Here is a 12,806-nt window from a genome sequence, read left to right as displayed (position 1 = left end):
GGAGTATTCTCAGCCTATGCTTTTAGATGATCACAGGCTGTTTTATAGCAACATTTTTTTTCTTGACAATATAACCCTCAAGACCGTCTATATGCTTTTTCACCTTTTCCTTTTTTTTTCCTTAAGTTTTACATTTAATGACTTGGAGATACAAATTGCTCATAAATTTTACTTTCCCCCATCCATTAAAATAGCCAGACATTAAGCAGATAATGCATTTCACATATGGTTATATATAGTAAACATAGATTCTGTTGTTCACTTTCCCTTTTTGATTATGTGCTTAAAATATCTACAAGCACAATCACCTTCATTTGGATTATGTATTATTACAGTAACTGTTTACTGGGTTTTTAGGTGCCAATCACAGGTGAGGTTTTAGGTTTTAGAGTACACATGACATTTCTTGTATCCTGACAAGTTGTTTTCAAGGAAGAGAAACTTCTAGAATTAGACAAGGGTTGGTTGATGCTAAATATTGCTAAGATTTTAAATAACAAATTATGTTTGCCTTGCCAGTTTTTTTGTATGGAAATGTGTGTGTTTGTCTCAACTGTAGGATTGTTTTACTTCAGTCTTGAAATAGCAAATAAATGACCAATGAGCCATGGTCAGTCATGATGTAGGCAAGACCATAATAATTTTCTCCAAAGTAGAACTGCCTGGTCCTAATTTTGAGTTACCAGCAAGTAACAGAGGCAAACTTTACTTATGCTATAGCTCATAACAATTTTTCTGAAAATAGAGTATTGGAAGCAAAATTTTACTAATGATTATTGAGAAAAATAAGTAAATGTAGCTTGAGATATAAAAATGTCTTTGAAAAATGTAAGATAATATTTACAGTAATAAATATCATATACTTTTTACCACGTCCCATCTTCCTCAGTAAGTATTTGTTGAAGAAAAAAGTGTCAGTAGCCAAGAAGATAGGACATTTGCCTTTAAAGATTGCCTAAGAGTTTTTTGTGAAATAGGATTAGTGTTGTTGAGTGTATAGTTGTGTTCTAGAAATTGAATGCCTCAACATATAATTCTCAAAGTATATATATTTAAAGCTATTTCAAAGAACAAAATCAGTCCTAGAAATTCCCTAGTGGGCAAGTCATTGAAAAATGCCCACTTTAGTGTGACTTCCCACTTCCAACATCAGCTATCACTGTAAAGTTCCCAATTCCAAAATTCTAAGACTATTGATTAAATAATTTTAAGCTACTTAATTATGTATTTCCAGTCATCAATTTTGACTCAGGTTTGTTAGCATTTTAAATATGGTATGAAATATGGTATGAAAGTTTTTAACTGACCTGTAATGAGACATATGCTTTGGTAAAAACTCAGTTACTGAATAAAGATTGAGAATAGTGATAAATTATGAAAGTATAATTGAGTTTTTGAAAGACCAAGCAAAACTGTAAAAATAAAATTTGTAAATTAGTGCAATAAGGAATCTAAAAATGATAGTGACATTTTCAACTTTCTAAGCATAACTTTTAATATATGCCAGTTCGTTCTTCTAACACATTTTATATTGGGGTTTCAAAAAGTCAATGGAGAGAAATGAGTGTGATTTTGACAGTAATTAAAGACATGAGCTTAGGTGAAAGCAGAAAAATCACACCCGAATGTAATTTCCCAAAACAATATTTCTCCCTTGTTTCAAAACTTTTCTAGAGTCTTAAATCTATTTATTATGTATATTTCATTCCATTCCTTCCACTGAAATTATCTCAGATTCAGATAAATTGCAATCTGTGTTTTTTGAGTTTGTTAGGAAAATACCTTTTCTCTGACTGTTCCTTTTTATTCTTGTGATTTAGGAAAATTGTGTCTCATGAGATAAATATTTATAAAATAGTGAAGATGTCGCTTACTGATTTTCTGAATATCTTATGTAGCTTGCCCCAAATTCTCCTGACTCGTATTGATTAGGATCTGAAAAATAATAATTGAATTGAAATTGAGAAATACATAGCTATGCATGTTCAAGGATCTCAATTTACTCTTACAAAAGTTTATAAAAGACTTAGCTAAAGAATTTGAGAAAAGGTCACAGCATATAATTAGTTCTATTAATATTCTGATAACCGATTTTTCTCAATGACAGCATTTTTGCACAATAATTTAAAATATTGATAAGTGGGAGGGAGAGAAGCTGCTTCAGTAATTGGTCTAGATCCATTTTTTCTGGGTGAGAGTATGCCCACTAACAGGTAGCCTCATGATGCACATTTCTCATAGGACTGACAAGCTACAGAAAATCTCAGACCTTTGAAAATGAGTTGAAGTTTCTTCTAAAGATATCAATTCTTGAGATGGGTAAAAGCAAGACAATTATTTTTAACAGTGGTATATACTATAATATTTTATAAATGAGACTACCCAAACTATTTGAAAACTTTTTAAATATAATTTACCTATCTGCCTTTCAAATGGATATATTGGTGCTATTATTATGAAAATTGTATTTTCTATGTCTATAGTTTAGAATGGTATATTTATCAATCTTAGCTTAATTAAGGTTTGCTTTATTTTTCCAAGTTTATACTGTGTTTGTAAACTTATAATATTATTGCCTGAAAAATATTACTAGAGGAATGAGTTTTTTAAAACATAATGTTAAATAAAGCAAGTATGAGTGAAATAAATTATTTGCTTTCAGTTTGGAAGAGGTGAATAAAAAGTGCTTGGCCAATACCGTACCATTAATCTATTCTCTTTTCTCCTTTCTCTCTTTACTTCTCTCTCTCCAATAGAAGTGGAACAAAAAGGTAATTAAATACCTTTCCTAAATTATATACTATTTTTAGGCTAAGTTATTTAACAGTTTAACATCTAGTTAAAATAATTTTGTTATTAATTCTTATTTATTTTATGAAAATTTATTTACTACTTCTGCTGCTCAACTTCACTGTAATCTGTTGTGCTGACCAGTGCTAGTTTGATCCTTTTTTTTCCTAAGACAACTTAATAGTATAAAACTTTTAGTCATGTATTTTATTCTTCTTTGCATAGAAATCCTGTATGTGGTAATGGATAGTGATTGCTTTAGATTTGCTTTTATTTCTATAACTAGATAAATTTCCTTAACTTTGGTGTGGTTTCCCCTATTATTTTAATTTTTTGCCTACTGGGAAAAAAGGGGAGATGGTTTTCTGAAATACCTGAATTAAATTAGTAACCAAGGGCTGGTTATTAATTAGCAAAAAGTTTATATACAGTTTTGACAATGTCTAGCTGTCCCTTATAACAATGATCTTAGAATCCTGACAAATTCATCTAATCATAAATATTACTGAGTATAAATTGGTAATAGCCCACTCTCCTTGATATGGAAGAATTTGGTAGTCAACTTCTCCCCAAAGCTTTTCATTTCTGAAACAGTGAAACTTTGGGCATTTTTATGATGTATTTCCCTTTTTATTAACTTCAACTCCTAGTTGAGTTTCATCTACATTATTTTCTGTTGGGTCTAGGATTTTAGTTTCTGTTAAAGAGTTAATCACCAATATCAAAAAAGTAATATTTTAGTCATTAAAATATTGATCAACATCCAAAATCCTTACAATAACTTCCTAATTTTTCCACCCAAATAAACTTCTAATAATTTCAGATATATTAGTGGAGTGCATGATTATTTTTCAATGTGTTTGCTTTGCCAAAATATTAGAGCAGTGTTTCCCATGGCTGGTTCAGCAGATCACTATTCTCCAAAGAGGCTCTGTAGTAGGGTCTGTGTCAAATTAGCTTGTGAAATTGACTCACTGTCAATCCATTTGTCTTGGAGACCTAGTCATGTATGTAAGCTGTTGGATGCTTTGCCACAATTCTATTTAATATTCTATTTTTTTAAACACATGTGGCTAAGTTACCTTTTTCCCCCTATATAATACCTAGCTATATCACTTGAAACATATGCCTCAAGGACTATTCTTTGGGAAACATTGCTTTATAGCCCAGTCATTAGAGATGAATCAGCCAAGCTTTCTTACCATCATTTACATGGTGTGCTACTGAATCATACTAAAAATCAAGTGAATCAGATAATTCCTGCCCATTTTCAGTCTGAAGTGTGAGCAGCAAAATATTATAGCAAGTAATCTTGTTTTTTAATGTTCTTCTCATGTAACAGTAAAAAGGTACATTTTTTTTTTAAGTTCCAATACTACTGTATTTAACAGGACATTTTAACTGATTAAAATCTAGATCTTGGGTTCTTCTCTGTAACCTTTCACCTTTTCTTCTTTCTTTATTTCTTCTTTCTTATTCTTTTTCTTCCTTTCTCCTTTTCCTTCCTGTATCCATCCATCATTCATTTTTAATTGCGTGGGTTGCATGCTCTGTGTGTGCTGTAGCAGCTTTCAGACCTTTTTCTTTGCTTGAAGTTTCAGTGGCCTATTATTACAGGGCTTTTATTTTTTTAATTATTAAATTTCTGTTTGTTTCTTAATGATAACTGTCAAATAGTTAATATCAGAGTGAAAACTTTTAAATTTCTAAATAAGATACATAAAAACATTATGTATACATGTGTCTGTTATATGTCTATAGAATATATAGACAGACATAACTCACATCTTTAAATATATATATATTTATATATGTCCAAACATATTAAAGGTAAAGACCAAAGGAATGCACATCTAGTAAAAAAATAAAGCCAAATTATATTAGCGATGAAGTCAAAGTTAATGTGGAAGATACTTTGTGTTCTCAGAAGAATACAGCAAAAAAAAAAAAATTAGTTGTTGGTGGGTATTCCTTGTTAGAGCTGCACTCTGTGGTGAAAAATTAGAATATATGAAAAATATTTAAATTAATATATTTATTATTTTAACTCTTTCCCTTCCAACAGTTTTTCTTTGTCCTGGACTGCTAAGAGGAGTGTACCAGAGTGAACATTTGTTTGAATCCGACCACCAATCTGGGGCATGGTGCAAAGACCCTCTGCAGGCTTCTGACAAAATTTATTATATGCCTTGGACTCCCTATAGAACTGATACCCTGACTGAATACTCATCAAAGGATGACTTCATTGCTGGAAGGCCAACTACGACCTACAAGCTCCCTCACAGGGTAGATGGCACAGGATTTGTCGTGTATGATGGAGCTCTGTTCTTCAACAAAGAGCGCACCAGAAACATCGTAAAGTTTGACTTGCGGACTAGAATAAAGAGTGGAGAGGCCATCATTGCAAATGCCAACTACCATGATACCTCCCCTTACAGATGGGGAGGCAAATCTGACATAGATCTGGCAGTGGATGAGAACGGGCTTTGGGTAATCTATGCAACAGAACAAAACAATGGTAAAATTGTCATTAGCCAATTGAACCCTTACACCTTACGGATTGAAGGGACATGGGATACTGCATATGATAAAAGGTCAGCTTCCAACGCATTTATGATTTGTGGGATTCTGTATGTGGTCAAATCTGTATATGAAGATGATGATAATGAGGCCACAGGGAATAAGATTGACTACATTTACAACACCGATCAAAGTAAGGATAGTTTGGTGGATGTACCCTTTCCTAATTCATACCAGTACATAGCAGCTGTGGATTACAACCCCAGGGACAACCTTCTTTATGTATGGAATAATTATCATGTCGTGAAATATTCTTTGGATTTTGGACCACTGGATAGCAGATCAGGTAAGTTGACTTTTGAACTATTCAGGGGGGATATGTTGCTAGTTTTTTTTTTTTTTTCAAAATGTTACTTTACAGTTTTTTCTCAGAATGTTACTCTACATTTTGATCAGATTTTGTTGTCATCTTCCTTCTGGCCTGGGTACTTAAAAATTGTTTATCTTTTCATCTTAAGAATATACCTTTTAATCACTTCCATCTGTAAAAATGTATAAGAAACTGACTTTTTTCTCCTTTCTGCCACTAATCTCCAATTTTTACTCTTTCTTTGAAGGGCATTTTCATTATAAGCTGGTTAGTTCTTTGTATAGTGAAGTACACAGAACTTTGCTAAAATAGAATGCTGTCCTAATTGGTTGTGACATGCCCTCAAATGTACTCTCCACTGGAAAATATCAAAGGGTTAGCTTGGTATAATGGTTCAGGATCCATATACCAGTACATTCACCTCTCATTGAGCATCATATCAGGCCATTCCTATGGGAGATATTGTCAATTTGAGTCTGCCTATGTCTGAGTGTACCTAACTGATATATACAGAAAAGTGTTCAGAGCTGGCATATACAGAAAAATGTAGATCTCAATTTTATAAGAAACAATGCAAAGCACTGCTTTGTGTAAACATATGATAATATTTAATTTCTGTTATTTAAAAGCAATTTTCCCCTTTAGGATATACATTTTATACTTGTTTAAAGACTTCCATAAATTACTTTATTTTTTAAAAGTTTTATTCACACAGCTGACCAGGATTAGTTTAAAGGTTATTTTAACAAACAATTATATTGTTCTTCATAGTGATATACTATAGAAAACAAAGATACAGGTGTTTTTTTGATAGTAATATAGCGATCCACAGTTTAAATTATTGTTGTTCATTCACTGTTAATATGTATTTGATGCATTGTTTTTACCATGCTTTAGTTAACATGCCATTATGTTTCTTAATTTAGTTTTTATACACACACACACACACACACATATCTTCCTTCTTATACAAGTAGATTCTAAGTTCCATATAGTCAATGACCTTGCCTTACCCTTCCTTTTATTATGTTTTTATCTGGCCATTACTTTTATTTTCTTAGATACTAGTGTAATATATGGCATGTATAAAGAAAAGATTAGTAATTGTGAATGAATGAACACCTTTCTACTTCTCATTCTGCTTTAATAACTAATTATATTTGTTATTCAATATAACAATTCGAATATCAATATAACAAATTGATATTTTCTCTAATCCCTGAGAGGCCTCAATTAGAGTGACAACAATTCTTTCCATGCCCAACCATATTGATATATTGAATTGCATTTTAAGGAAGGAGAAACGTAAATATGCAATAGTAGTAAAAACAACTTTTCCTTACTCAGTCTGCAAAATTTATCTGACCAAGTGCAAAATGTGAGTGAACTCAGTACAGGTAAGGTTTTTCAATGTTAACACACTTTTCAATTGAAAGCCTAAGCAAGAATCCGTCATGTGGAATATTCGGGAAGACAGTTCTTTCATAGCATTGACATTCATAAATCGAAGTGTATATTTTGTCAGTGAAAACTCTGCTTATGAGTGGTTCTTATCCTTTTCTGACTTTTAATAAGAATATGAAATGCTTTCAAATTGCCTCCAAACAAATAATAACTCATAATTGTGGGAATTAATTAGTGAATAAAGGGCAACAACATATTTTTATTAAAAAGATTATATATTCATTTACTTAATAAGTTAAAATTGATTAGCACTTCAAGTTTTGATTTGATAAACTGACCACTGACTGAAGCAAATTCTTAGATTTGTTTTATAAATTACTCTTAAAGAATAAGGTGATAGCATCATCCTATGTATTTAGGGACTAGCCAAAAAATACTGCTAATATATATTAATAAATTGATGCATGTGTGTTTATACATATATGTGATAAACTCTTGTAATTTTGGCCATAAAAAAACATGCTTCTCATTATATTTTTTTATGGGAGTTAAAATATGGACCATCTTGCTCACATGTACTAGTGTTTGTTAAAAGGAAATTATTAAAGTGGCAAGAATTGAGAAATGGTACAGTTCACCTTTTGAAACAAATTCCTAATTTGTCAGAGGATTGTTTTCACTCTTTTTAAATGACAATGAATATCGTGTCCACTTTGCAGAGTGAATTTCACCTATATTAAATTTGCAAATATAATTGTAAGAAAAAGTATCAATTTTCATCCTTGAGTGCTCAAATTAAAAAGCTAGTACTTTGGAGTGTGGACTTATTGCAGTTTAGAGGTGGAAAGAATAAGTGTAGAAGTAAATTTTATGCATGGTGTGTGTGGATATGAGAATTTCAATTAGCATTAATAAAAGCTGTTCATCTTATTCCACACAAATGGTTTCACTGGGTGTTTTTCTATAGTAAATTACATTGACATTTTCAAAGAAATTGCCTTTAGTGAATTCTTATAATGTGTCCTCTTATGTGTCTGTGGGGAAACCTTCAACTTTTTCGGTTAGGGTCAAAAAGATCAATTCTAAGTTTGTAGACCTCAAGTAGATTTGCTGTCGCCATCTGAAGCAAGATAGGTATGTTTTCTCTGATTTTAACTGAGTTCTAGTCAATGGAAATTCATACTTTTAAAGTGTGTGTGAAGGAATATCTTCATTATACCTCTGCTAAATATAACTATTCTATTCATTCAAATATCTAGGTGATGGAAGGCAGGAGGCAAATATACTTCTCTTGAATAGATAAATATTCTCTTGTGAATTGTATACATGTAGATAGCATATTGCTTCTGAAGGTAAGTTTGAAAACCTGAAAAACATGGTTTTGTACTCTACCTTGAGCTGTCTTTTGTCTGTGGTTGGGTTATTCAGCTTCCTGGTCTTGGTTTCCTTGAAGATAAATATAAATATTATACCAAAGTAGTATTTGGTTTTAATGAGATGGTATTATCAATAAACATAACAAATTTAGCCTAATAGTTACATACTAGCCCCATAAGGAACGTTATTATCCACATTTTCTTAATTAGGGACATAAGACACTGCTGTTCATATAACCCATTCAAAAACCCACCTGCCTATTAAAGTACAGTCAACTTCAGATTCATGCTCCCTCTGAGACACAGGGAAACATGGAAAACATGCCTTTTGGAACATGGAAACATGGAAAACAGCTCATGGAAAACATGCTTTACTGAGGCAGTGTGTCTAGAGAGATTCATCTGATAGAAGTATTTTCAGTATCCCAAGTCACCCAACACTCTCAAGGTGCAAATCTAATTTATAGTTATCACGATTAGATAATTACTGTATTTGTACTCTAAAAGATTGTCTCTAATTCTTCAACCTTGAAATCAAATGTCTTTATCTTTAGTAATTTAATAAACATAACTGCTGATCTCATAAACTCTGAGAGAGAATATGAAAAAAAAAAGCTTCTTAGAAATATCTTGAAGCAAGTTGTTTCAGAAGTCATTGAATACCTTCTCTTTCATTTTTTTGGACATCCATTCTCTCAAACTACTACTGTCCTTTCTATTTTCAGCTAAATACATGACATATATGTTTGTATTCTTTTGCAAGGGAAAACATCTTGTGGGATAGTGCAAACTGTGAAAAAATTGTTTTCAGCACTATCTTTATTTAAAAAAATTCATTTTTTAAACTTGCATTTCAAAAGATTTTTTAACTTTTATTTAAAAAAGTTTTTGTTGATTAAGTGAAATTTCTACTTCAAAATGCCTTTCATAAGTCTTCCAGGTAAATGTTTTTAAGTTTAAAATGTGTTCTAATTTTTCTCTTCAAGTAGTAGTTTAAAAAAAAAATACTATTAGTACTTATTCTCCAGGTAAACTGCAAATTTGTAAGTTTTTAAAAATAATTTTCCAGCATTAGTGGGTAAATGAATCAGAACTTATATTGATATTGCTATTCATACATCATATATTTACATATTTCCTAGAACTTTTTTAAATAAATAGATCTATATTTTACATGTTAGAGTACATACAAATGTAAACGTCTCCAATTTATAAAAAGTTTTTGTTCAGGAACTAGTAAGACTTTGATTTACATTGAAATAATCTTGTTGACATTGTTTTAGTTATTTTTGTTTATTAATTTTATAGTGTTTGTTGTAAATAGTAGGTATTCTGTCAAAAATTGTTGAATGATCTAAGAAGGAAGTTTTGCAAATGTTAAAGAGACATGCCAATGCTTTCTTCCAGAAGTAATTCAAAAAAATTAAGTTGGTAGTTTTAGAATGGAGGGAAAATGTGGTCAACTGTTCAATGAATTTGATATAAAGAATATATTCTCTAATTTTTCCATTTAAAAATTACTTCAATTTGGAGAAAATGGAAAGGATATTACTTTTAGAAGTTAATAACAATTTATTCTATTGAAAATACATTTATTCTGCAGAAAAGGGAAGTCAGTTTTGGATACCTGGATCCAAAATGCTTATAAGCATTAGCATCTGAATATAAAGTATAAGTGAAAATGCTCTCTCTGTTTTTTTTTTTTTTTTTTTTTTTCTGAGCAGAGCATACATCTTGAACTCTCCGATCTCAAGTTTTCTTCAGATGTACATTGTACTGAATCTTTTCCTACCTTATAAAATATGATATAAACTACATTCATCCTGGCTTCTAATTGGTTATTGCATAAAGATACACTGATAAGCTATATAAATGTAAAATATGGATTAAAACATTCCAAATTATGTTTACCTATTTCACAGGTTTATTTGAGTGAGTCTCAGGTTGGCATCATAATCCAAAAACTGTACCTTATATCCAAATATGTTCCACATGAGGTCATCAAAGAATTTCATCGCTAACATTGGCTATTATTAGTGACTGGTGTTGTCTGACTTTTAACCGTTCTTTTTCCCAAACCACCATGTGGGAGTTCTATAATGATTAATCAGTAGGGGTGATATTTCAGATATTTTCTTTGACTCTTCTAGTTTGTTCCTAAACTATTCATAAAACAAGCTAAAATTTCCTTGTCAAATATACAATGTTTTCAAGTATTTGGAAGGAAGTGGTAGTAGATTTGGATTAATAAGAATAGGCAGAGAAACCCAACTCCAAAAATTTCCTAAAATTAGTATGTCATGTAGAACTAAAATTCTATTGGTTGAGATTTAGTAAAACACAATCCATGAACAAAGACAAGAGAACCATGATTTGTAGTTATTGTCTCTGCCTGCTCTTCTGCTTCCCAAACACAATTCACATTTCCCTGAAAAACATTTGAGATTATGTAAATGTAACTATTCTTATATATGCTGAAGATAGTAGAATCTCAAGCAACAACAAAAAGCCTACACATGTAGCAGTTTAACAATGCAGATAAGGTGAACCTTCTGTCCTTATAATATGCTAATTAAGTGCATTTGTGTCTCCTGTAAAAGCTGTGGCTATGTAGTGATGAATAAGAACTTTAAACACACATGACACCTCGTTAAAATGTAATTTTCACATCATATATCTGAACTCTTTACTTTGACAGCTGAGTAATGTGAGTGCTGGGCAGAGAATCTTGAACATTTTGAAACTGTCACGTGTTTAATAGGTAGTGGAATTGGCTTCCCAAATGGTTGAGTTAAATATGGTGCAACTTACTCACAAAATAGAGTCAGAAAGTAGTAAGATCTTAAATAAAATTTATATTCAACCCATGGGTTAGATTGCTATACAGTTCCACTTGAGAATACACATTGTCTCCAAAGTTTAATTTGCATCAACCTTAGTAGCTGAGTAGACATTGAAAAGAAAAAGTTGTCAGCTACTTGTTGCTAATTTCATTCTGTCTGTATTTTTATGCATCAGCTATTTCCCAGTCTGCATAGGAGCCCCCTTTTTTTTTTCTCTCAAGGGCTTCTTCATTTCCTGTAAACAGTTGCTGACTGAAGGATATGGCTGCTGGGCTTTTTTCATGAAGTGCAGCCAAAACTTGCAAATTTACAGTAGCTGTTCCATTACCACTTAACATTAGCTGAATTTTCTCCTGTTTATTTTTACCTTTTCTCTATTCACAAGTGACCACCAAACCTTTCCAGAATCATACCATGTGCTTTTCAAGCTCTAAAATCAAAAATCACAATCATATACAAGCAAAGATGTACCTGGCTGTTTTATAGCTGAGGCCAGTTAGCCATTAATCTAATCATGTGAGTGACCGACCTAATAAATGAGACAAGATGCGAAGGATAAAAAGGTTCACAAATGTTACTAATTTACTACTTTTTTTCCCAACAGAATGATGTCCCTGATAAATGTATAATAATTAAGAAAGTAATCTGAATCATTTCTACATGTAACTCAGTTAAAAAGATGACTTACTTGTGAATAAGCATCCCACTCATACCAGCTGTCCTCTTAGCCATTTCACTGCTCATTAGCACGTCCACCAGAGGGCAGGCAGGTGGAACAGAAATAGTTTTGCTTCTCATTATTAGCACATCTTGTAAGAGTTGGCAAAAGTGGCTAAAATGTGACTGCTGATTATACAGGGATTTCACTGTAGACTACTTTCCTTCTACAGACATTAGCACAGAGGGGTGAGAATTAACTGTTTTATATAACAGCTGACAAAATTGTATTAATCTGTTTTATTTCTCTGCTTTTAAAATTTTTTTAGAAAGTGTTTAAGTACCTAAGGACAGGTTTGACAACAATAGTATACATTTAATTAAGCACAGAGATATCTCTCTTATAACTACTTTTACTCTAGAAATCTAGATCAGAAAATAATGAGTAATGGCCAAATGTTTAAGATGCACAAATGACACATAAAATATACTGTATTGTGTGTTATTGTCAGATTTCCTGACATGCAAATGGAGAATGTATTTCCCTGAATAAGAATTCTGTTTCTCTTCATGACCTTCAATAATGAAAAATTCATGATTAAATTCTTTCATCCACTTACCCCTAGAAAGATACAAATTAAAGTTATACAGTGCTCTCAATTTGAAATGTTTATAACTGAAATATTTCAGCTTAAAATTTTGATTTTTAGAAATGTTAGAACATTTTTACATAGAATATACAAATGCAAATGAAGTGTTAGCTATCTGCTGACCCTGTGACATAGAAGTATCTCTAATGATATTTTTTTTAATGAGCTATGTCTTAAACTTCTGCTTCTGATAAAT

At 31.5% G+C, this 12,806-nt stretch overlaps 1 protein-coding gene across 31 annotated transcripts in view; it reads left to right on the top strand.

Moving 5' to 3' along the window:
• The window catches only part of ADGRL3 (adhesion G protein-coupled receptor L3), a gene marked incomplete at both ends in the record, with an annotated part of 456,353 nt that overhangs the window by 183,847 nt on the left and 259,700 nt on the right, over positions 1-12,806 (top strand). For 22 of the 31 annotated variants that reach the window (XM_084234184.1, XM_084234181.1, XM_084234173.1 and 19 more), the window contains 2 exons: positions 2,757-2,771; positions 4,856-5,656. In XM_084234184.1, coding sequence (XP_084090310.1) covers positions 2,757-2,771; positions 4,856-5,656 — 816 coding nt within the window. The remainder of the gene's footprint in view (positions 1-2,756; positions 2,772-4,855; positions 5,657-12,806) is intronic. The other 9 variants (XM_084234180.1, XM_084234185.1, XM_084234176.1 and 6 more) reach the window with 1 other exon arrangement.

Source organism: Talpa europaea (assembly GCF_964194135.1).
Source record: "Talpa europaea genome assembly, chromosome: 5".
NCBI lineage: Eukaryota > Metazoa > Chordata > Mammalia > Eulipotyphla > Talpidae > Talpa > Talpa europaea.
The sequence above is the reverse complement of the archived record's forward strand: the minus strand, read 5'-3'. Positions and strand labels throughout refer to the sequence as shown.